The sequence below is a fragment of the Ambystoma mexicanum genome, chromosome 6p (assembly GCF_040938575.1).
Source record: "Ambystoma mexicanum isolate Mex_15411 chromosome 6p, UKY_AmexF1_1, whole genome shotgun sequence".
Taxonomy (NCBI): domain Eukaryota; kingdom Metazoa; phylum Chordata; class Amphibia; order Caudata; family Ambystomatidae; genus Ambystoma; species Ambystoma mexicanum.
Window position 1 is genome coordinate 787342822 of NC_090935.1, and position 25511 is coordinate 787368332.

A 25511-nucleotide genomic window follows, 5' to 3' on the forward strand; every position below is an offset into this window, starting at 1 on the left:
GTTACCAGAGTCTTGGGTATCCGCAATTATTATTCCTATTTTTAAAAAAGGCAATCCATCTTGCCCAACGAATTATCGGCCCATCCCTCTAACGGATGCCGCAGCAAAAATATTTTCCATTCTCGTGCTCTTCGATCTAGAACTACATCTGGAATCATCAAAAACGTATTCTAAGTTCCAGATTGGTTTCAGAAAAAAAATGAGTACCTCTTTAAATGCAACAATCATGTCCCACCTGCTTGCAAGCACGAAGGCTAATGACTTACCCACTATCTATATGGCATCTATTGATATGACCGCTGCCTTCAACATGGTGGTGTGTGACTTGCTGTGGGAAAAGATGGTTAAGAATGGCATTCCATCTCATTTGATCAGATGGATCTCTAAATTCCATCAGAATACAACATATCAGATCCGTAATTACAAAAGATGGAGCTGTCACTGCACCGGTAAAATCATTTTTGGGTCTCAAACAGGGTTGCAACTTCGCCGCTACCCTATTCAATCTATATCTCAGCGATTTAGATCAGATTTGGCAAGAACAGGAAGTTGACCCAGCACGGTTGTGCTCCTTGAGGTTGAACTGGTTAGCATTTGCTGACAACATCGTCCTATTTGATCTTACTCCAGCCGGATTACAAAGAAAATTGCAAATATTCCGTGACTACGCCAGCTCCCTCAACCTAAAACCCAATGCAACTAAAACAAATATTATGATTTTTAATGGGAAAAGAAAACTTAAGAAGTATGTATGGAAAATGGAGGGCGCACTGATTAAACAACCAGATGAATTTGTATACCTTGGTTATAGGTTGAGTAACGACTGTACAATCAAAGCAGTCCATTATTTACATGTGAAGGCGCGACCACTCGCGAATCAGATGCGACTTATTTTTTCAAAATATTGCAAATTCACATTAAGCCTGCTATTGGATTTTTTTACCCTAAAGGTTGAGCCTGTACTTCTGTATTCATTGGACATATGTTTGAATAATGTTATGAAACAACTAAACATAATTCAGGGGAAAATGATCAAAGATGCATTACATCTCTCAGCAGCAATCCCTAATTCCATAATTCGTCATGAATATGAATTGATCTCCCACGCTTGTAGATGGGAATGGCGATGTCTAGTCAATTATAGTAAGAGCACAAATCTGCCAAATAACTCCTTATACCAGGATCTGGGGTGTATGATTCAAAGTTGTTCCTCCAGCTCACTTATGGTGTATGGAACCAGAATGAATAATACTCTGCATGAGTTGGGTGTTGAGCTAATGGATTTACATAGGCGCCCTGGATATGTCAACTACAAGCTTTTCGAGAGGGACTGGATTGTCACTGTCGATGAATTGTCTACGTTTAAGACATATAAAGAGTATGCAAAATATCCTCAAAAAAGGGAAGGATGCTGCTCCTATCTCTCTATTTTTCCATGCAATTATGCACGCATGGCCTACCTGAGATTTAAATTGAATCAGATCCCGACCCTGGAAAGAACTAAACACTGGGGTCTGAAGTCATTAGGTATGCGGAGTAGTAATTGTAGATTTCCGTTCTGTGATGAACCTGATGAAACACTTAAACATTTAATATTAGCGTGCCCCTTTTTCACCAATGCCCGAACCAAATTCTTGATACGTTTTGTAAATGTTAATCTCGATGATTGTATGTAGAAATTATGGGAAAGAATGATGATGGGGCATGGAAAAGCTCTTATACTTGCTCTAATTGAATTTATCAAGGAAATTGAAGCAGGGCTTCTAACAGTGTCAATTGGATGTACTGAAACACCTGAAGTTTAATTTTTGTATGAATTTTTTTTATGTTTTGTAATTGTCATAATGACTTAACTATTCATTTTTATTCCTTGTAAACTGTATAGTTTTATTTTAAATTTTGTAAAGGTTAAAGACATATTTTTTTTTTGGACCATAAACAAATAAAAAAATGTTTAAAAAATAAAAGAAACAATGGGAGGATGACGTGGGGGGGAGAGATCCCACTTGACTCTTGGCACTGCATATGGGCCTGATCCAACGAGAGCTCCAGGTGCACGGGATATAAAGAATGTGCTTTTAAAATCTGCTTTAAGTGGTACATGACACCTCAGCGCTTGCACTGATATCGCAGCAGACCATTCCGACCGCTGTTGGCACGGATGCGGCCAACTAGTGGACTTCTTTCACATGAGGTGGCGGTGTCCAGTAATACAAACATACTGGGAGGAAATCAAGTCGAGAATCAAGGACATTACTGGAGCGTCACTCCTGCTGTGCCCCTGAATCCTTCTGTTGGGGAAGGTCCCCGAGGATGGCATATACCCAGCCTCGGGCCCTGGGGCAGACCTAATTACACAATTGTTACTGGCAGCTAAACTTAACAGGGATTCTGGAAAACTCAGGGGGGGGCACTGCATCGTACAGGTGGATCAAAGTTTGGGACATCATTGCAATGGAAAAACTAACAGCACACTTAACAGGAAAGATGCCACTGGTTTCTCGCACCTGGGCTCCATTCTTTGACTTTGTGCATGAAAGGGAACAGATATTCTTCCACCCACAAACTCAGACATTTGCTGCAGTGCTAATCACCTTAAGGGAAGAGGGTGCACCTGAGACGGGGGTCCGGCGGAGGGGCTGAGCATGGAACATTGAACTCTTAAGCAGCAGGTTGATGGAACTGTGCTTCTATCTGTATTGCTTAAGTATTTTGTGAACCAAAAGTTGTTGTTACGTTTGTTTGGGAGGTTCTAGATTCATGAACTGTAAAATGAGATTCCGATGACACTTGGTGAGTTTTATGTTGGCATCACACACGGCTTTGTTTTTCGTAATCTCAATAATAGATATATTGCACACAAAAAAAAAGTGCAGCTAGATAACTGCTTTCCCTCTGAGATGGTGCTTAGTAGCCTAGACTAAGGGTTCTGCGACCGCCTCAACTTGGTGTTCCAACTCGTCCCACTTATGACAGCCGTAACCAGCTAGGATGGTGGTATTATTAGCAATTCTTGCCTGATAGGCCACTGAGGACGCACCCTTTCTTCCGAAGGTATATATCTTTGTACTTTCTTTATCTGGCGTGGCTTTAGCCGATGGCAGAGGAGTGCCAGCCCTTTTTCAAGAAGTGGTGACGACAAGTTAGTCAGGTTTGAGCTCACCCCTAATGTACATGGGATCTGTAGGCACTGGCTTGAATAACTCTTCAATGCAAGGCTTGACCGCCCTTGTGAGGTTAGGCATAAGCAGCAAAGGCTGTATATGCCTCTGGATGGACTGTAGAAGGGGAATGAACAGAGTGGCGGACCTCTTGTCACCAAGAATGTCGTCCACAAAGTCCTTGGGTCTCCTGGTTGTCAATATTGAAGTGTTGGCCAGCCTTTAGCAGCAGCTCATTATACTGTAGCTGATTATCTACAGGTAATTCCGCCACGGGCTGATCCTGGTCGTCAGGCGACTGGAAGACACAAATGTCATCATCGTCGTCATCATAGTACTGGTCTTGGCTGTATTGATCTCCCTGGTCTCCCAAGAGACAGTGGGCTGGAGCGGCAAAGGCATCGAAGATTTAGCTAATTTCGGCAGCTTTGGTAGCAGGGCCATGTTTTTTAATAAGTTCTTGGATTTTCGGCATAGACTTAGGGGATGCTGAGGCACCCCTCGCAGCATGTTTTTTATGCGCGGTACCCAAAACGGTATTCAACACCAGTTCAGGAGGCATGTCATGCGGCGATGGCCCAGAGGACAAGGAAGGTTTAGAGGCTTTTTCCTGAGGCACTGAGTTGGCTTCGACGGTCGACGATTTAGCCAACGGTCAGCCATGGGATGTGTGTTTAGCGTGTTAGGAAATGTTTGTGCTCGGGTTGCCGGGTGTAGTCTCAGTGGAGTCGGGGGCCTGCACATGGGCTTCCAACCAACCTCGGTTGCCTTTGGCGCCAATTTGGATGCCAATACTGCCCTCACTGGATTCCCCCATCACATCGATGGAGGCTTCGGCCTGCACAGCGTTAATGGCCCAGCGCTTGGTCCGGCGGTCTTTCAGTGTTTTAGGGCAGAAAAGTTTGCAGGACTTGCAAATCTTTTCTGGATGGTCTCTAGGAAGGCATTAGTTGCACACTCGGTGCGTATCCTTCCAAGGGAACTTCCTATTGCAGGAAGTGCAACATTTAAAAGGGGTATTTTCCATAATCGATGAAAAGGGCATTTTGGTGCCAAAAGGCAAGATAGGGTGGCAGGTTAGGCATTCTGTAAAGGGATGCAACTATGTGAAACTTCCCCCCGCTCTCCCTATTGTGAGGGCTGAGGCCCGTGAATGCCACAGTGTCTGGTCGTCAAGTCAGTCGGGTGTCGTCGACGATGGAACCGTCCGCCGAGGGTCGTCGAGCAGTAATGGTGCAGTGGTAACAAGAAGATGGATAGAAATAGAAGTCTATGAATAAACTTTAGTTAATCAAAGGCATCAGCCTGAAAAGGAACTCTGCAACTTGCGACCGACCACGATAGCGGAAAGAAAAAATCTGAGGGACCGCGACACATGAAGGACCATGGGTTGCACTAGTACTAGTACTGGCACTATTATTACTAAAACGCCCAGTCGATGGCCATTTTCGAGTTTCGAAAACAAATCTTGTAACACTCCGCCGACTCAGAAATTAATATATTTAATACTCAATGACTAAGAGCAGGTGGCACCTTCAGCTGGACTAGCTTACTATTAATGTTAAGAGTCTGCAAACACTATATTGAAAGCATTCTTGTCATTTTAAAAATAATTACTGGGTATGCAGGGCTCAAGATAGCAACTATGGCAACTTTGAAATGTGTTTTGAGACACAGTAACAGCACCATAATTAATTAAATATCCCCAATTCCTTTAACACCAACACTAATGCCTGCAGGTTAGGGTTTGCAGGCCTATAAAAAAAATAATAGGCATAACAATAAACTGTTTTTATTTACTATGTCTATCATAGAATACAAAACACAGTAGGACTACAAATGGTTATACAAAAGCCAAACCTGTAGACTTTGCCAAATCTTGTTTTTCAAAAGCTAATAATTTTGTCTTTTGGCACGCAACATCAGGGACTTGGGTTTGAACACACATTATTAACAGCGGTCAGGTAAAAAAAGACTGTTGTGGAGAAATTCGTAGGAATCTGAGAGGATTAAAAAGACAGAGGAACAAAGTTGATGCTGTGCCCACTCCCCCACAGTGCTCCAGGTAGAACTCAGCTGTCAGTACTCCTTTGTGACTTTTGCCACATGCAAATGTATGGTTCTAGTGTTGAAGCCAGGATTTATTTTGTGATGAAAGTAGAACTATTGTCCAATGTAATGATTGCTTGGTTGTGAAGACTGACTACTTTACCAGAGGCAAGTGGTTTTAATGCCATTTGTTCCTCTTCTGTGAAATGTTATATCCAACTGTGACAAACACTTCACCAGCAATTGGGCAAACATTTAAAGACATATTTTCATGCAGCTTGGAACCCGCTACTGAACTGAGGTTACAGTGCGACTAGAGGTGAACATCTTTGCATTGCCTTGCGATGCAAACCAAGAATAGAATGGCATACCTTCAGTCGGTTTTCTACATCTTCCATTTCCCTCTTTTCCATTAGCTTGTACATTGAGACCAGCTCACTCATGCCTTGAAACACAGGCATAATTTTGGATTCATGTTTCAGGAACAATGTTAAATCCATAGCTTTGTCAATTGGTAATCTTCCAGCACTGATAAAAGAAAACGATTTGCATCATTCAAGCCATTGAATAACAGACTTGTTTTAAATTCTTCACTCTAACAAATATTGCCTTTCACATTAAACAGTGTTTTCATCTATAGCACATTTATTTGCCTTTCGTAATTAAGGAAATATTACTTTAAAAATGTTATTTCAGTAACACTTCTTAATTCAAAGGTTTTACTCCTTTGTGCACGCAGGGATCGAATAAATTACTTACCTCTAACTCCGGTTCTCCCGCATTGGTATATGTTGTAGATTCACATGCTGTATGAATATTCCCTGTCGTCAGGTTGGGGATCCTTGGTAACAGAAAGGCAGTTTACATTTAAATTTGAATACTGCTGTCACTTTAGTGCTCTATTAGAGCCATTTTGGGTCATATCGCCCCACAGCCAATTGACAGGTCTCCCTTAGATACACACCCAGACGCCATCTTCAGATTTTGGCGTGCACATGTGAACGTGGCAATATGAGCCCAGAAGAGCCATAAGCCGAGTAGGTGGGAGGGTTGCATGCAAATCTATGAAAAATACCAATCTTGGAGTGCAGGAGTTACAGGTAAGTAAATTATTCCTTCTCCAGCATTGGATCTTTTGTAGATTGACATGCTGTTTGAATAGATTATAAAGCAGTACGCAAAATACCAACAATTGGAGGAGGAAAGCTGACCGAAAGTAACACTCACCTCAGAAAACAAACATTCATCCCACCCAAATAGGTTGCATAGCACTGCCTGGTCAACCCTGGACTCCTCTGTGGAATCCCTGCCGGTGCAGTAAAATCTTGTAAACGTATGTACCGATCTCCACGTGGCAGCCATGTAAATGTCCAGCACGGGAACAACTGAGAAGAACGCCGTCGTGCCAGCAGCAGCCCTTGTAGAATGGGCCCTAGGTATGCCCGGAAGTGGCCTGTTAGCAAGCCGATGACAGTTTGAAATGCAGGAGGCAAGCAAATGTGCAATGGATGACTTTGAAATAGCATTCCCCATGCCAAACGGACCAAAAGGCACAAACAGCTGGGAAGACTTGCAAAAACCTTTAGTGCAAGATATGTAGAATTTCAGGGCTCGCACCACATCCAAAGAGCGCAAGGAGTGTTCTGATGGAGAAGGGGGCGTGGGGAATCCAAAACAGACAGGCAACACAACAGGTTAATTTAGGTGTAATGAAGACTGAACCTTCGGCATGAAAGTTGGGTTAGTGCGAAGAAGTGCCTTAGATTTATGGAGAGTCAAGAAGGGTGGCTTGCACGAGAAAGCCTGGATTTCCCCGACATGCCTTGCGGAGGTGATGGCAACCAGCAGAGCAGTCTTCTACGACAGGAACTTTGGAGAGGCTTTGTGCATAGGCTCGAAAGGCTGCCCCGTGAGTTTGAAAAGGACCACCTTCAAATCACAAGCTGGAGCAGGTGCTCGAACCAGAGGGAAAGAGTGGAACATTCTCTTAAGGAATTCCTTGATGAGCCTGTGTGACCACAGAGAAAGGGAGAATTAGTGGAAAGCTTCTGGCCGCCGCCAATACCACTGAGTCCAGACTGGGCTGTGTCCATAGACACTAAGATGCTGAATCAGGAACCTTGTACTTTTTCTCAAAACTGTCCTTTTTAGGAGGGGCAGAAATGGGATTTCTCAGGATTAGGAGACCATCTTCACAGATGTGCTCGAGGAGTATGTACACCACAGACTTTCTCGACTGCTCCCTCTACTGGCATAAGAAGCCTTCCTTCTTTTGCTCTACTGGGACAAGATCCAAAAACTTGGCAGTCCTGTACATGAGGGCGTGGAAGGCTGATATTGAGATGTGAGCAGGAACACTTTATTTCAGTGCAGGAGCGCTTTTACTTTATTTCAGTGCAGGAGTGCTTTTATTTTACAAGAACTTTCCAGGAGCTGAAAGCCTTTATTCCAGAGAACATCCTCATGTGGTGACTCATCGGAAGTGGCTCCTTAGGCCTGATCTTCGTGTGCTGACTCATCGGGGGTGGCAGGGTTTGGCAGGCAGGCTGAAACTGTTGGGCGTGGCTCCAGAAGCTCAGCTATATCAGCTGCTCCATCCTTAAGGCCGGTGCTTCACGTTACTGTGCACTCGCGTGCAATGTGACGCTCACTGCCGCTTGGACCAGTTTACTTACCTTTGAACCCAGGCGTTCTCCTGCATACTCACCTACAGTAAACCGGTGCTTCATCTGCATACTCCTCTCCTTACATCCAGTGATCTTGATCCCGACGCTGCAGCACCGCACTCCGCATCCACGAACTCGGACCCTGTGAAGAAGAAGAAAGACAAGGTTAGAACATCCGTCCTAGAGCCGCGCCAAAGTTTGAAACCCGCGCGCCCCCTAGTTAGCAATTTACCAGCTACTGCACCGCTGCAGCTTCGTTCCTCATTTCCCTCTGGCTGTCCGCAACATCACCTGCAAGGGAAGAAAGCAAAACAGCAAACATCAAAGCAATACAAGACAACAAACTTTACAATACAACAAAAACAGACGAGGAAAGACAAAGGCAAACAGGAACACTTACCTGAAGTATAGTGGCTTAGTCGCAGCAGGACTGGACTACCACGTGCAAGGGACCAGTGAAGGAACACGGTCCAGATCATACAAGCGCCCCTGCCAGAAGCAGCAGGACGGAGTGCTCGCCAAAACTAATCAACAGGTGAGCTTTCCAGGGATGGCGCATCCCACGGGTACCATGGTTTGGGAGAAGGGGTCTGGAAGGGGATCAGGCGCACAAACTGGCATACTCATGCCCCCTATTCTACACGCAGGAGCAGTCCAGAGCAGCATCACCTATTACCGCCAGTCACCACATAAGCGCAGAGGGCGAAGTCAGACCCGAGCGACCTCACCCCCGGGAGGGCTGCAACCATGCCCCTGTTCAACTAATCCTTTTGGTTTCTAATTATATCTGCGTCGCTCTTTGCAAACGCCTCACACACTCTTCTCTTTGTACAATGTTGACGCTTGCAACCTTGGTTCAAAACACAAGCTGGTTTGGTATCAGTCTCTCTGACTCACTGGCTGTGCTGTCTTTTCTGATGCCACTTTGTTGTAGGAGCCAAGGACATTACCACGGCAGCACCCGATCCTCCCCGCATTGGCTATAGACGCGAAGAGCCCCGGGTACCTCTGACACACTGTGCAGGTTTGATCAGCCTTAGTACCTGGTCTTCGGTTTCTTACTTTCCGAGGCTCACGAAAGTAACAGTCTTTAGAGGTCATGGGCACTTACCTCCTTGCGACACATCGTCTCGCCGTCTTTCTTCTTGTATAAAAATGCCATCTTGTTTACTCGTGTGGTTTGCCTAACTCAGAGTGTGCTTTTGAGCTCTGCCTTTTATCCATGTGGGGAAGTGCGATGGAAGTCAGGTGTGTAACAGGTGTGGACCTTGCCTGTCCATGGTGTTGGAAAAACGAAGTATAACATGCATCATTACTCGTGGCTTGCACACCTTCGAGGTCAAAAAACTAATTTCCAAATATTGGCCATTAGCCAGACTCAGTTTACCCAACAAGCCCATGCCGAGGTTCGCTTTTAAGTGTGCACAGAATCTGCGTGACAAACTGGTACACTCCAGTTTTACAAAATCTACACCCTGGACTGGATTTTGGAATCTAACAGCCACTAGTGGACACTACCCATGTGGTAGCTGCATAGCTTGCCAATTTACCAAGAAATTGAAGGCTTTCGACATTGGAGATCGCATATGGACCCTATCCAATTTGACCAACTGTAAAACCAAGCAAGTGGTATATTGCATTGATTGCCCATGTGGTCTTAGATATGTGGGTCAAACCACCAGGCCAGTACATATAAGGATCTCCGAACAAAGATCCAAAATACGTTGCAAGAACCTCTCAGCACCCACGGTCAACCACTATATTGAATATCAACATACAGCCAATGATATCCTATGGCGGTTGCTAGACACTGTAAAAGAATCCCCAAATATAATGAGAAGCCTTCTACTTAAAGAAGCACGTTGGATCCATACACTGGAATTTTTACCTCCAACATAATAGCTACGTGACCTATCAGTCCACACGGCTAATAGCTGCCATTACTCTGTTATCTATAATGTACCAACAGGCCTGCCCATGAGTTTGCTAGCTGGCAGTCCTACATTCACCAAGACTAACAATACAATTGTTTATAGCAACCCACCTGGCTATAGTCATTGACAATGACTTAAACATGGGCCTTCCCTACCCTACTGATTTATTTTGACTATACATGCCGATCAATCTGATTAACAATAATACACCTTTCCTGACACGCACCCTTAATGTCCCTCATTTTCTTCTAGAATAAGATGGAGGATTGCCAGTAATTGCGAGATCTAGCAGTACAACATGTGTGGATTCCAAACTGACTGATGTTTCACATGGCCGACAGCTGCCATTATTCTATCAACCCTAATGTACCAACTGGCATGTCTGCCGATAGTCATGGACCCATATGTGGGCTTTTATGACCTTATTGATTTATTTTGACCATACGCGCTGATCCATGTTCCCAACACTTATTCACCTTAATTGGCACGTACCTTTTGAGTCCACTCTTCGCTGCCAGATTATGATAGAGGATTGCCAGAAATGGCGTTGTCTAGTAGGATACAATTTGAGGTTTGCAAACAATTTGTCTGCAAGTCTGCGCCTTGCAAAACATCAGAGGTTGCTTAGAAAACGTATATACAAATTTAGCTCATCGAACACGTCACAGTTACCAGGGCAACAATTGAAGCGTCCTCTCACTTAACGTTCCCATTCCCTAAAGCGCCAGGGGTTTGGCATGACAACAGATACATAACTCGAGACGTCCACTCATGTCACACTCAGAGCCGACGGCAACGTGCCCAATCAGAACAGGAGCGCATATCAAGTCGTGCACATTGCAATATCACCATGGCAACATGTGTAACAAAGTCTGTGGCAGACACAAGGAGACATACGAATTTGAATGCCACACACAACGCACAGTTACAGCAAGGTATGCTAAATCAAACTACTGATTCGGATGTCAGTAAACAAAGTTTATTTTAACTAAGGATACCTAATTCCTCACACCATTGTTTTGTTCTAGCACTTCCACAAGATACCATGAATTTAGTGCTTAAGACTCAGCAGGAGGTTATTTCCCGACCTGAAGACTAATACATGACATGCAACTGTTAACGCCAAGTCATCAAGGTATGTCGTTTTCCAGGTTTTGAACCCACATATCTATTTGCCCCCCTCTTCATTTTCCAGCCACCACTGAAACACATTTTGCCTTTCCCTGTAGGTTTTTGTTCAGTGTATTGAAATGTTCAGCAACAGACCATCCCCACCCCTGTGACCTTACCCAGAGGACCACGGATTTCAAATGCGAAATGAAGGGGCTTCTTCATCGCCCATGTCAACTCAGAATTCTATATCTATTCTATCTTCTGATTCACAGAAATTATAGAACCACCAGGCAGGCTGTACTCACCTTGCGCAGTGCCATAAGATTCTACTTTTGGGAACTTTGCCCCTTCTCATTATAGGGTAAGTCCATACCCGGGCAGATGTTACATTTTGGGCAGATGATAATCATTTTAAGTATCCTAATCAGAATACATTCCTGTTTTGTTATTCGCATTTTGTGTGCTTCCCCCTAGGGTGTTCCTAAACGGCCCTGAGGAAGGCTGTATTGATTGCCAAACAGTTTGCTCCCCGCCGAAACGTCTAGCTGTGCCCGTACTATATTAGGGGGCACACTTGCAAAGTCAAGATGTTCACATCCACATAGGCAGACACATATATGAATATTTGAGTAGCACGTCCAATAGAGGGACCATTTCTCCATGTGCTTAGTCACACCTCTATGGATCCTAAATGTTTTATAAATTGATATCCTACTGATCAGGATCTAATCTATTGACATACGTGCAATCTTAAACTATTCACGAGTTACATTCTTTTCCAAAATCAGATATGGAATTTATACGTTTCAAGCAACTGAGTGTACCGACTCTGTTTACTCCTTAATTGATTGCATTGATTTCTTATATTTTCTTTCATACATTTTCTTACTTGTGTCTGCTTTATGTTTGAATGAATTGAAGATTTTGTCTCACTATATTGTACTTCTAAATAGTTTTTCTTTTTAATGTGTTCATGTAATATGTCGTTTTGAAAGTCTTTTTGGTATTTTACCAACATCTTGGATATGTTTAAATAAAAAAAGAGGAATTAAAATTACATTTCCAGATTGAAAATCTACACGTGAATGTATCTCTGAGTTTAAGGATACAAGACGTGATATTGTGATTGATACACATCCTTTACTAAAATAAGTATATACTGAAAATTAAATGACTATTCACATCGTGGAAGATTTATATCCCTTGATTACATGGTGTTGGGACATGTCAGGTATAAGGCTCTGGTGTTAGTACGTTTGTGTCAGAAAAGGGGTTGGGGTTCAATTCCCAGGTATCCTACCTGGTAGGATGGGGAAAAGGTGTTACTGGGAAGGGGATACCGTTTCTCACTCTCTGGTGTCCCACTTCCACTCCCTGAGGACACCTCATCCAGTTGATCCTCCTGCACTGGTGCACACCCAGGAACCGGATCCAAAAGCAATGGCTGTGTCGTGGCCACCTGGATGACAGATCCCCAGGGACTAGTGGGCGAGACACCTTCAGGTTTCTCACATGGGAAATACAATCATTGGAATGCTTGATGTCACTTCCTAACAAACATCTGTGGGCAGATTATATAATGTTTGCACGATACTTAGAAAAAAAGTGGAAATTGATCACTTGGAGGCTTTACTTATTGGATTCTTTTGTTTCTTATTAAAAAATATATTTTGATACAATTCATAATAGACCTTTTTCCATTTTCAAATTTGCTGAATTGTCTTTTATAGATAGTACTCTAAATGTTTCGGTCCTCAGTGGACCTTTCACCAATAGTAAGTTATCCTATGCTTTCAGTAATTCAATGTCATTCTTTTTCTTACAATAGGAGCTGACAGGAGGGCGGTACTGAACTGCATTATGCAAGGTATGTTCACCTGCATGTCACGTGCCATACACAATTTGTATGTCTGTCATTTGCATACATCAAATCACTATCCTACAGAATACAAACTTAGAGCTTCTAGTTTAAGACTAAACCACAATACTTACTAAAATAGCTGTAGGAGTAGAACATGTTAAGCAATGCTTGCCTTCTTTAACAGAATTGTTCCAACGAGTACCGGTCCCAGTGTACATATATGTAAATGCAGTCTTTAGCGACTTTTGTGCTAACTGCTACATTTACATATTAGCACTACAATTAACCTCGTTAATAGCGCAGGCACTGGAAAACCCAAGCACCGGGGGAAAAAGCATATACATGAATCTTCAGGATTTTAACTGCAAAGTATCAAAATATTGAGCAACAGAAAGCATATATGAATTATTTAAAACCCGGGTTATACCTTTTTCAGCAATTACAACACAAAAGTGGAGTAAACCATCAGATGTACTATTGGACGCAGACCTTACCTTGCATCTTTGAGTGCAGAGCAACTTGAAGAAACAGGGCCGACCCCTATCCGAAAACACCGTATTATCTGATCATGGAAACTAATCGGAGCTCCCTGTGACCCTGGGAGAGCCGTCCACAGTGAGAGCACTAATCAAGTGCTGGTTATTGTGTTCTACTCGCACAAGCATTTTAATAAACATAATTTATTCAAAAGCTAGAAACCCCTAACATTGTACCTATAAAAGAGAGGGATTCACTTTCTAAATGTTATGCGAATTACATGTGTACAAATAATATACAGCCCATCACATGCTGATGAGCTGGCTTTGTGAGATAAAGGGCAGTACCTCCATTTAGACAGCTTAGTGCATAGCTCCTAGCGCACATAAACAAAATGATGCTGATTTACGTCCATTTATGCTGATTGACAGAATGCATAGGATAACTTACTCCTGATGAAAAGCCTGAGACCTGAAACAAGTTTAATATATTAAAAGGTCCTCCTGCAATTAAGAAAGTGTATATGACACCTCATGTATTAATTGCATTTTTTTTTTTAAAGAATGAATCGAATGAATAACATCTTCAGCCTATAAATGTCATTGTTGAAAAGAAATGTGTATAGAAAACGATGATTCAAATGTGAAAATATAAGGTATATGAATAGTTGGAGCATGACAAGTTGAGTCAGAGAGTGGTGGTAGACTTTCCATGTGCGTTATGTTATGTTGAAAAGATTTTACACTGCGCCGTTCACCACTGTGGAGCCCCTGCCAGGGATGAATCTGACTGAGGAAAGGAAATGGGTAAAAAGGATCAGAGGAAAAGGGAAGATAGAGTAGTCTCGAAATGGGCAGACAAACAAATAGAAAGTTATAAGGGGGTTGAGGTGGCATGTACATTTTTGAACAACCAAATGGTGACTGTAAAGAAAAGAAATGAAACCCACCTGTGATGCTGAGCAATTTTCTGTTAGGGCAGTTTCTAGTACAGAGATTTTGAGGTCGTTTTTTAAAAAAAAATGTATTGATTGATTTTGTTTTCGATGCTTACGCATCTTTACAAAATTATATCGAACATCGACATTCAATCATGACATCATATTTACAAAGAATTTTTAAAATACAAAGATATCACAAATATATCATTACAGCGTATATATACATTAAAGGAGAAATACAATCAACGCAAACACTTGTCTTACATAAAGTAGAAGAGAGAAAAGTGCATCATTGACAAACAATTTGAAAACAAAACACTTGAAAGGCTTAAAACAGTGCGTGATAACGACACATATCTAATAAAATTATTCGAATAACAAGAAAACACATTACAAGGATAGAGCTGTCTCAATGATTTTCACTAAGCGGACTGTTGCAATGATAACAGAGTTACAAGAACCCCACATGCAACGTGTCCAAATTAATTCTCTTCCGTATGCAGTAGGTGTCGAGTTAAAGGAGGTCATAGCTTTTAGTCTTTCTGCTTCAAATACAGGGCATGTCAGAAAGAGATGTTTTAAGGTTTCTGTGCAATCTTCATTATTGCAAAATCTACAAATGATGTTATTTGGTTCTGAAGAATTGCTAAACCAATGCTTGGTTCTCTCGCTTTCGTATGTAAAAGATCTAACCGAAAGCACAGATATGATGACCGAATTTCCTCACTAGGACAGAGCGTGAGGTATTGCAAGTGAGGTATTTGCTAATGTCTATATCGTGCATATTCGGTAAATGAAGGGTAGGAGGCAATTTGAGAGGAGGTTGTAGCCCAATCGTTCAAAAAAAGCCGTTTGTGTGCTAAGCGCAAGTTAAATTGAAGATCCTCTGGGAGAATGTTAATGCCCAAGAGTATAGTGGCTATACGATTATTTAGATTTGCAATGGATTTTGGATGGGAGTCTCTCAACATCGTGAGAAAATCTTCATATAGAGAATTTGGAATCGGGAACCGCATCTTTAAGTAAGTACTTAAGATTCGCCAATTGTGTCGCGAAGCCAAGGAGTTTAGGCCTAGTTCGTGGCGCAGAATGGCATTGGGCAAATAGGAGGGGAGACCGAGAGTGGTTTTCCAAAGCTTGGCTTGTACTTTGTTAAGAAAGAGAGACAGTTCAAGAAGACATATGTCCAGTCCATTTAGTATAATTGCTTCGACCTTTTTGTAGTAGAATTCGAATAAAGGTGATAGAGAGAACTTACAGTATTTCCGATAAATTATTTTCATTTGGCTTTGGAGTGGTAATACTTTTTCAATTAATGCCTTTTGCCAAAAGGATGCGGAAGAATTATTTGCTAAATTATATCCTAAGTAAGTAGTTTGAGACACAATCTGAAGGTAATGGGAGTCGATGTGCCATCGGAATTTGCGAAGCTTGTTTTTTGGTGAAAGCACCAGAATGATTGATTTTGCTGAATTAATCGAAAGATTGTTTTCTAAACAGAAGTAATGAAAAGATACTAATTTATTCTGAAGTCCAGAATGCGTGCTGTCAAAAAGGAGCACATCATCGGCATAAGCCAGCCATGATAGTTGTAGCTTGCCGAGACGCACCATGTTTGATTTAGAGAAGTCCCATATGCCTTCAATGTCAGCTAGATATAAATTGAAAAGAACTGCAGCCAGGTTGCAGCCCTGTTTTACGCCAATTGATGTGGGAATTGGGTCAGTCAATAGCCCATTACTTGTAATACGGACTCTGAATGAAGTATTATAATGTAGTAGTGCAATAAGTGCCACCAAAGACGGATCAAAGTTATATTTTGACATTTTGTCCCAAAGTCTACTGCGAATTACGCAGTCAAATGCAGATGTAAGATCTAAAGATGCTATGAAAATGGGGCCATGCGAAGGTGAATGTGAGACATTTATTAGATGGGCAAGAATGGTAGCGTTGAGTCCCCATATTTTTTCTAAAGCCTGTCTGGACTTTATTGAGGATATGCTGGCCGCAATATGGGTTTCAACTTCCTTTATTAGTAAAAGGGCAAAGATTTTAGCCGCAACGTCAATGAGAGCAATAGGCCTAAAGTTTGAAGGATTGTTTACAGGGCCTTTTTTATGAAGCGGAATAATGATCGAGCAAACCCAAGATGGGGGGAGGCATTTGCTGGTGAAAATTGATTGAAAACTCCTCAAAAACACAGTAGCCCAGAAACGAGGGTCATCTTTAACGACACAAGGAGGCAAACCGTCTGGCCCTGCACACTTTGAAGACTTTAATTTTGTGATAGCGATAAGGATGTCTTCTATGGACAAGTCGATGGAATATGTGTGACTAAAGCACTGATGTCAGGCTGAGTAAATCTCGAAGGCAGAAGGTATTTTTGTTCAAAGAAGACAGACCATAATATACCATCAATTGCTGCTTCCAACTGGAATGTGGGACATTTATTAGTCGTCCTAAGAATTTTCCAAATATCACAAATTTTATGCTTCCAGATAAGTTTTACCATATACTGGTTACCTATTAGGTGAAATGAAGCGCGGGCAGCTTTTATGTTGTTCGTATGTTTACTTAGCAGGATTTTTTTAGCTGCATGATAAGTTATAGTATCCATGTGATAGAACGTGTTCCTTAATTCTCTAAGTGCACGGTTTCTTTTGGATTTTAGCTTAGTAAGTGTATTCGATAGAAGCAGTGACGAATGTGAGGGGTTCTAGAATTAGATTCTGCAATAACCTCGACGTGCGACTGGATCATATGTAGATTCCATGAGAGAATACATTGAGAGGAATAGACATCAATGTTAGGATCAGGCCACCAATCGCGATTGACTAAGAATGTTAGACGCCGACAAGTAGAAGTGTTCCAATGAATGGAGAGAAGAGGTCTGTCTATCTGAGCGATAGAAAGCACAGGCATTTTAACAGGAAAGACAGTTTCTACAGTCATCGAGCTGGAAAGAATGGCATGATCGCCATAAGATGGAAACAAAGAGGTAATTGGAGATAGTATGCCCGAAAGATATTTAGAGGCAACTATAAAGTCAATGGTAGAAGTAGCATTTCTCCTTTTCCAAGTAATGCAGGACTTTAAGGATTGTGATTGAATTATGTAAAGATCCCAACAAGAGAAAAAATGGACCCATCTTGCGCCATTGGCATAGGCACTCTTAAAGTGTTTGGAGGACAAATGCGGCGAAGGAGCATTCCCAGATGCATATAAATAAGCATTGAAGTCGCCACAGATTAATCATTCTGCTTCAGAATGCTTGCAGGTTATGTCCGTGATGTTGTCATTTAGAATGTTGAGTGCTTCACCAATAGGAAGGGTAGACGGATTCCAGTAAATTGAAATTAGAACTAGATTTTTGAGCCCACAAAGGTTGATATTGATGTTAATCAAAAGAAACAATTGGGTAGACAGACTACGATTTACATCAAAACAAAGATGATTATTGAGTAATATCGTAATACCACCAACCGGCCGCCAAAAGGGAGGTTGAGAAGCAACATTATGAAAGGCTGAAAAGCCATCAAATTGAAATTCATTACGGCACATGGTTTCTTGCAGGAAAAGAATAGAAGGCAGCCTTTCCACATTCCTATGCGCAAACCAAGTTGAAAGATTATTAAATCCACAACAGTTCCAAGATTGGATGATCAACTCTTTGCATTATAAGTTTTCAGGAGCAACAGAGTTTACAGCGGATTGTTGAGAAGAGAATTTTGATGTGGGCAGAGTGCCAAGAAGACCATTCAGTGCAGACGTAAGGGAAGCTAATTGCGAAAGGATTTTTGCATTCTCTGATTGTTCTGAGGGACCACCAGGAAGGCCATTTCGATCCTTTGACAACATAGGAGGTGTAAATTCAAGAAAATTCATAGCCTTTTTAAAAGATGAGAAGGCCTGCAAATCCAGCCCTAGAAAGAACAAATAAGATTTATGCTCCCAAATTAATTTTGCTATAATCGGGGTCAAACCTTACAAAGCATGCGATTATTATTGATCAACGGTAACTTTATCCAGTCCACATCAAGGGAAATCAAATTACGCAGTGAGGGAATTTTGTATAAAGTATTCATCAAAAATGTGCGGTAAATAGGTGCTGCACCATTAATTTGGGAATTGCTGGACCATCCAATAAGAGTTTTCATTTCCCCAGAAATGTTGTCGAAGGCAGTTTATCACCAGAGGACAAGAAGGTGAACTAATTGATGCAGATTGCATTTGAGCACCAGTTGTTACATCATGAGGCAGGGGTGCATGCATGTTGACTGAAGAAGGTGTGCACTTATCATATAGAGGTTGAGCAAGTTGTCCATCTAACTCCTCACTTGCTGGAAGCAACGAGTGTGAGTTTACGCATGGTGGCAGAGATTGAGATAACATATTGGGAACCTTTACCGAGAGGGGATTAATCGAAGGTGGATCTGAACAAGGATGGTGAATCATTGCCTGAACTATCGAAGGCACAGATGCATTGGCTTCAGTCAGGCCGGTGGAAGTACTACTTTTGAAGCTAGAACCTGAGGTTTTCTTTTTCTCAGTAAGAGGAAAAAAGGTCTTCAAGTTTGCTTGAATCAAAGAACACGAAGAGGCAAGCTCCTCAGCACGGGATGAGCTTGCAGATGTACTTTTCTCTTCCAATACACTTTCAACAATCGGTTTAAGGAGATTACTGGACACCCCTTTCTTACCTCCTTTAAGTACTTTGGTGGAGGATTTTAGTTGCAGTGCAAGTTGACTTTCTTCATTTAGTTGACTGAAGTTAAGAGGAAGGTCTTCGTTCCCTACTTGAGAAGCATTCAAAGAGGGAGTTTCTGTGTCATTTTTTAAGGCTGAGCTTTTCAAGGAGGAGCCTGTATGAGTGCTATTAGGTGAACATTTTTTGTACAAATTTGCTTTGTTTCTACGTTTTACTGCTCGCTGATGCGCTTTTTTCATTCTTCGGGATGGATGGTAAAGTTTTTTCGAAAAATCCATGGATTCAGACATCTCAGTGGATTCAACCACATCTAATATGTCGGTAAGAACTGAAGGGCTGTCCGGGGAGGTGCCAGCCATATCCGTAGCTTGAGGTGCGATATCATTTGTGAGCAGGTCTGCAGAAAACAAATTCGATTTAAAGAGAATTTGTTCAATTTGTAAGATTCTTTCGTGTTGTAATTTTGAAATTTCTATGAAATCAATTTTAGGGAGCGTGGAAATTATAGGCTCACTTGTGTTAGGTTTAGCAACTGCCATAGCAAAAGAGGTGGGAGTGCCATTTAACAAGAGAGAGGCATCAGTAGTTTTGGTACTTTGCGAAATCGTCCCATGCAAGGGTAGGAGGGGGGACAGGCTCCTTCTTACAAGCTCAGCCGTACGCTCAGGACATGTTATATGAAAGTTATGACAGGCTTACTGAGCTAACATAAACCCTTCAATTTTAGAGAGTTTAGCAGAGTTAGTTATTATACAATCTTTCAAGTCTTTTAAAAGTAAGTGAGTTCATTTGTGTCCTTTATCCAGAATTAAGATCCGTGTGAGGACTGGGAAAGAGTGTTATTCACGTTCTAAAACATGAGAAGAATTCTCATCGTGAGGGATCGAGGACATCTGAGAGTGAGGAGAAATGGGAATGGAAGCAACTTCGTGAGGAAGCTGTTTTGTGGGAAATTCAAGAAAGAATAGATCGTCATGTTGAGGTTTCCTATGTGAAAGGAATTCACTAGACGGTGAACTACCCATTTTGCCTTGTGCAAAAAAGGCATTAACCGTTTTAGTGGGAGAGATTGGATTTGCCAGCGGAGGAAGGGTATGAAAGGAGTGGTATAAAAGTGCACCTGTTCGCGGAGCCCACTTGACGCAGTAACAGGGGTAGAAGGGCCCAAAGAGAGGCTTATATGCCTTTCTAAGGCCGCAATAATACCAGGTGCCAGCATCGAGGTGTCAGACAGGGGAATGAAGGGCTTGTCCAACTCATTTAGAGGAGTGTCTGCATTGAAATCCAAATCGTTTGCAGTTGTTAAGGTGAAAGGAATATTTACGTCTATTGTCAATTGTGTGTTAGACAATCTTGTATCCGTTGGTAGTGCACAGGGAGAGTGAGACTGAGGAAGCACCTCGGATCTGAGAAGAGGGTCTACCTGTGGGGCTACTGAAAGGAGCGATTTCTGATCAAAGGGTATAGCATGCATGACTTCGGCTTTCTGTATGGGAAGTTTTTTGATTAAAGAAGATTTTACAGCGTCATGAAGACGCTTACCATTCCTTAAAGTGGTAATAGTAGAATCCATAAAGCACTATATGCGTATTAAAACTAAGGTATAAGTGCAAAGTTTGCTGCAAAGACACACCAGGAAATTAAGTATCCAAAAAAGACACTGCTCTGACAAGAGCGGGGGAAAAGCAAAAACTGTTCCCAACCAGACCAACCTTAGGTACTGAGCTCCCGAGAACCGAGAACAGCAAACAGTGCTTTGCGGTGCGCGGCGCAGTACGCCTGGGAGAAGCTATTTGAAGAGAGGCAGAGGGCGGCGCTCAGTGTAAGGGTTTGAAGGGAGGCAGGGTTCCAAAAACAGGAAGTACCTTCAAAGAAAAATACAGAAATGAAGAGGGAGGGTTAAATACAAAAACGTAACAAAGTGGTGTGAGACAACCATCCAACACACAACCTCAGTGGGCTGAAGTGAATGCAACGCGCGAGGCGCACAATCACCTCTTTAAAGTCAGGCAGGTCAGTGTCACGGTCAAAGACGTCCTCCTCAAGTAGAAATACGAGAAGAACACTAGGGCTTTGCGGGCGAGTCGAGGCTGCTGAGCGGAGACAGGAGACAACAAACAGTGCTTTGCTTATGCTTCGCGGTGCGGATGCGCCTGGCAGAAGCTATTTGAAGAGAGGCAGAGGGCGGTGCTCAGTGTAAGGGAGGCGGGGTTCCAAAAACAGGAAGTACCTCTTTAAAGTCAGGCAGGTCCGTGTAACGGGCAAAGACGTCCTCCTCAAGTAGAAATACGAGAAGAACACCAGGGCTTTGCCGGCGAGTCGAGGCTGCTGGGCGGAGACAGCAAACAGTGCTTTGCTTGTGCTTCGCGGTGCGGTAGTAGAACTAGTCCACGCTTGTTGTGTGATGGACTCGAATTCTGCTCATGCGTGCCTGTGAAGTGTGGAGGCCTCTTCACCAGAATGTTTCTAAACAGCCCTCCCAGTAAACAAAGAAGATCATCTGGGCAGGCCAAGCCGCCTAGCAAAAAAGCCATTGCCAAGTGTTGACCATGTAAAGGTGAATGCAGGGAACACAAAAGGGGAAAAAGCAGGGATATCGAGCGTCCAAGAGTCATACCGGATTGGCAACTAGATGAAGGATGAGACTGACTGATGATTCTTAGGTGATGTTGACTTGACACCTAGGCAACATTCTGCCCCCAGGCAAACTGCCCTTTCCTTTCATCAAGGGGTGCAGGAAACATTTTGGGCCATTTGTATTCGAAAACAACTATAGGCCGAGAGTTCAGCAAGGTCTAATCGTTTAAAGGAAACAGACTTCCAAAAAATAAAATTATTTGGTTTTTTTTGCTTAATGTATGACTATCATGCATCCTTATATGTGCTAGATAGTGCTCTGAGATTCTACAGAGTGTTTCAAAGCGTAGGGAATAAACAAACACATGGTTTGTAGAGCTGCATAAGGCATTAATGCACCATGGGGGGCTGTGTTTGGGAACTAGGGCTCTGAGAGGGATCCTGAGCAGGACTGATGCCCTTAATGACCATTCTCTTGACTGGATAAGCTGGAAGGCCAACACAAACGAATTGAATATCACATGATATTTATGTTAGAAATATTTTATACTGTGCTGAATGTTACATTTTGTTCAAAAGCTTTTCTACTGCACCCATCGCATCCGTGGTGGTCTTACCACACAGAGTCTTGCCTGGATAATGGCGTATTGTGCCCCCACACCTGACAAAGCAGGAGTAGGATAGAAACGAGACGGACAAACAAAAAGAAAAGGTATTAGGGTATTGGCGTGGAGAATGTGTGGATGCCATATAAACTACTTCATGCAGTTAACATGAAACACTATTTATTCATTTTCCAGTGAAAAAAACATTGCAACACATTAATAGCTTCAACTGTATCTTAGCTGCAGGGCACATACAAACATAAGAAACGCACACAGTCGTGTCAATCTGCATTGTGCTGCCCACACAATCGTCAACCTCACAAGCTGAGGTACACCACTACTCATAGACGAAACAAGGTGCATGTGGAGAAAAATAGTATTGTGTGCTACGTTTTTCCCTGGAAAATAAATGCAGTAATGTATGTGTAGTGCAAACATAAAAACAATGGCAACTTCGGGCCCGCAAAATAATTTTTTGAACATCAATGATTATATTCCACTTTTTCAAATTTAGGCCGCAGTTCGCTCCTTTCACCTGTTCTCCATGCTCACATGGTTCTGATCTGAGCATGTCTTAGTATATATATCAGACTCCAAAGTACCATCTTTGTGAGTGCGGACAGGCACCTCCATTCCTCTAGCAATTAGAATAAATGCTAAGTGGGCAGGCTATTAATCTAGTATGGTGAGAAAAATGTTCTGAACGTCATATCCAGAGACTACAAATATACCAACTTTGATCCGGTCCATATAGGGAATATGCTAGCACAGCTAAAGGGTATGGTATTTTTCTATTTTCTGAGTGATCAGCAGTGTGTGCATTATAAATACTGTTAGGAATAGTGTAATAACCCCTTAAGATTGCAATCCATGTTTTGTATCATGTTTTAGGTCAGATTAACGAGATACTTACCCCTGGTAACGTTCTTTCAACTGGATGTTCCTCCCACATATTCCTCAACTTTGATATTCGATATCCAGCTTCAGCTGTTTCGGAGAACAAAATTCGGCAGAGGGTGCAGTGCATCGATGCAGTCGACTCGATGTCCCTCGAGGACCTCCGTCGCAAGGATGATGTAGCATGCGCATCGTCCGTTGGCTTCAGTTCAGTTTTTCTTACAGTAGAAACTACCCGCATAACCACGGGTTTGAACGTACCCAACTTTGAAGGAGCGAAAGCTGTAATAGCATGGGAAATTCTACTGTGGTGTAGGCTGGGTGGGAGATGAGGAATACGTGGGAGGAACATCCAGTCGAAAGAACATTACCAGGGGTAAGTAACTTGTTCTTCAAATGGATTGTGTCCTCCCATGTATTCCTCATCTTTGATAGACTCCCAAAGCAGTGTTTGCTTTGGTGCAGGGAGTAAGGATTTAGTTTTCAATGGTTTTCATGTACCGAATAGAGGACAGCTTTTCCAAAGATTCCATCCTGACTGAGGGAAGACTCAAGCCAGTAATGCTTTGTGAACGTGTGAATAGTAGACCACGTTGCTGCCTCACCAATGTTTTTGATTGGTACACCCCTTTGCAGGGCTGGAAAGATAGCCATCCCCCTGGTGGAATGGGCCCTTGATCCTTCTGGAGGATCCTTGCCCGCCAGTCTGTAGCATTCTGAAATTGCCAGAATGATCCACCTGGATAAGGTCTGTTTTGTCACAGTGTGACCTGTATAGCCTATAAAAAGCTGATCATCAATACGAAGTTTTGATAACCTAGATATGTAAAAGCTCAGAGCTCTGCGTGGATCCAATCTATGTAATCTCTCCTCCTCTTTGCCAGGATGAGGTGGAGGATAGAAAGTGGGTAAAACAATGTTCGGCCCCACATGAAAATCAGAAATGATTTTGGGCACAAATGAAGGCTTAACCCTCGGAACAACCCTATTCTTATGCAAGATAGTAAAGGGTGGCTTGGGTGAAAGTGCTGGCAATTCACTCACTCTACGGGCTGAAGTTAATGCTACCAAGAGAATGGTTTTAAATGTTAACAACCTTAGAAGACATGAATGTAGAGGTTCAAAAGGAGCACGCATTAGACATTTTAGTACCAGATTAAGGTCCCAAACTGGAACCTGGAAAGGAGATGGGGGGGGGGAAAACATTGATGAGTCACTTTATAAAATGTGTCACTAGTGGTATTTTGAAATATGAACATTCTTCTGAAGAGTACTTAAAGATGGATAGCGCTGGGAAATAGCCCTTAATAGTTCCAACCTGGAGCCCGAGAATGGCTAAGGATAGTAGAAAAGATAATACCTCTGGTGTTTTGCACAGAAAAGGGTCTGCATTCTTGTCTTTGCACCAGCTGCAGAAATTGATCCAACGGCAAAGGTACAAGGACTTTGTTGCAGGCCTTCAGCACGAAAGCAAAATCTCCATTCCGTAATCCGGGAGGTGCCAATACTTGTATCTCAGCCTCTCAGAAAACATGTGTGAAGGCTGAATGTCTTGACCTCTGCATGGAGAACATGACCCTTCTCTCGCGAGAGAAGGTCCTCTCTTATTGGAAGACGTATTGGAGGGCAGATGGACATGTCCAGAAGGTCTGGGTACCACGGCCTGCTGGCCCACTCCGGGGCCATTAGGATCATGTGTTTCCCAAACTTTCTCAACCTTCTGATCACGTGAGGAATTCGGGAACTGGAGGAAACGAGTACAGGAGTGGAAACAGTTCGCACTTCCGATTGACACTGGTCACGAACAGATCCACTTGAGGGGTTCACCAAAGGATGAAGATCTCTTGAAGGACTTCCTGAGCTAGTTCCCAATTGTGGGACACTGTGCTCTACCTGCTCAGAGCGTCACCGCCGTGTTCTCATCTCCGGCTAGGAGAACTGCCGATAGAGAGATTCCGTCTTGAATTTCCAAGTACCAGGGCTGCATTGCCTCTCTGCACAGTGGTAGTGATCCTACACCTCCTTTCTTGTTGAGGTAGTACATGGCCACTGTGTTGTCCGTCATTATTAGGACATTCTTTCTCAGTACAGAGGGCAGCAATGCCTTCAGCGCTAGTCCGATTGCCCTCAGCTCCAAAAGATTGATATGTAGTTTGGACTCCGATGGAGACCAGTGACTGCTGACTGTCAGATTGTTGGTATGGGCTTCCCACTCCGTGAATGAGGCGTACGTCACTGCTCTTTATCTGCGGCCATGGTTGCCAAAAGGGTTATCCCTACAAAATGATGTCCTTGTAGGTCCACCACAAGAGATCCTGTGCGACCCTGCTTGGAACCTGAAGTAGGTCTGACATGTTTCTTGAGAAATGGGACCATTGTGTTGTGAGGGCCCATTGACGGGATCTCATTCTCGGGTGTGCCTCTGTCACCAGAAAAATGCAGGATGCCATCAGGCCAAGCAACCTCAAACAATCATAGGACGGGAGATGCTGGGCACTCTGAAACTTGGTGACCATCTGCAGA

The 25511-nt window shown here is 42.8% G+C and overlaps 1 protein-coding gene across 8 annotated transcripts in view; it reads right to left on the reverse strand.

Moving 5' to 3' along the window:
• The window catches only part of ERAP1 (endoplasmic reticulum aminopeptidase 1), a 1074730-nt gene that overhangs the window by 388670 nt on the left and 660549 nt on the right, over window positions 1-25511 (reverse strand). For all 8 annotated transcript variants that reach the window (XM_069627669.1, XM_069627672.1, XM_069627670.1 and 5 more), the window contains one exon: window positions 5582-5738. In XM_069627669.1, the coding sequence (XP_069483770.1) occupies window positions 5582-5738 (157 nt within the window). The remainder of the gene's footprint in view (window positions 1-5581; window positions 5739-25511) is intronic.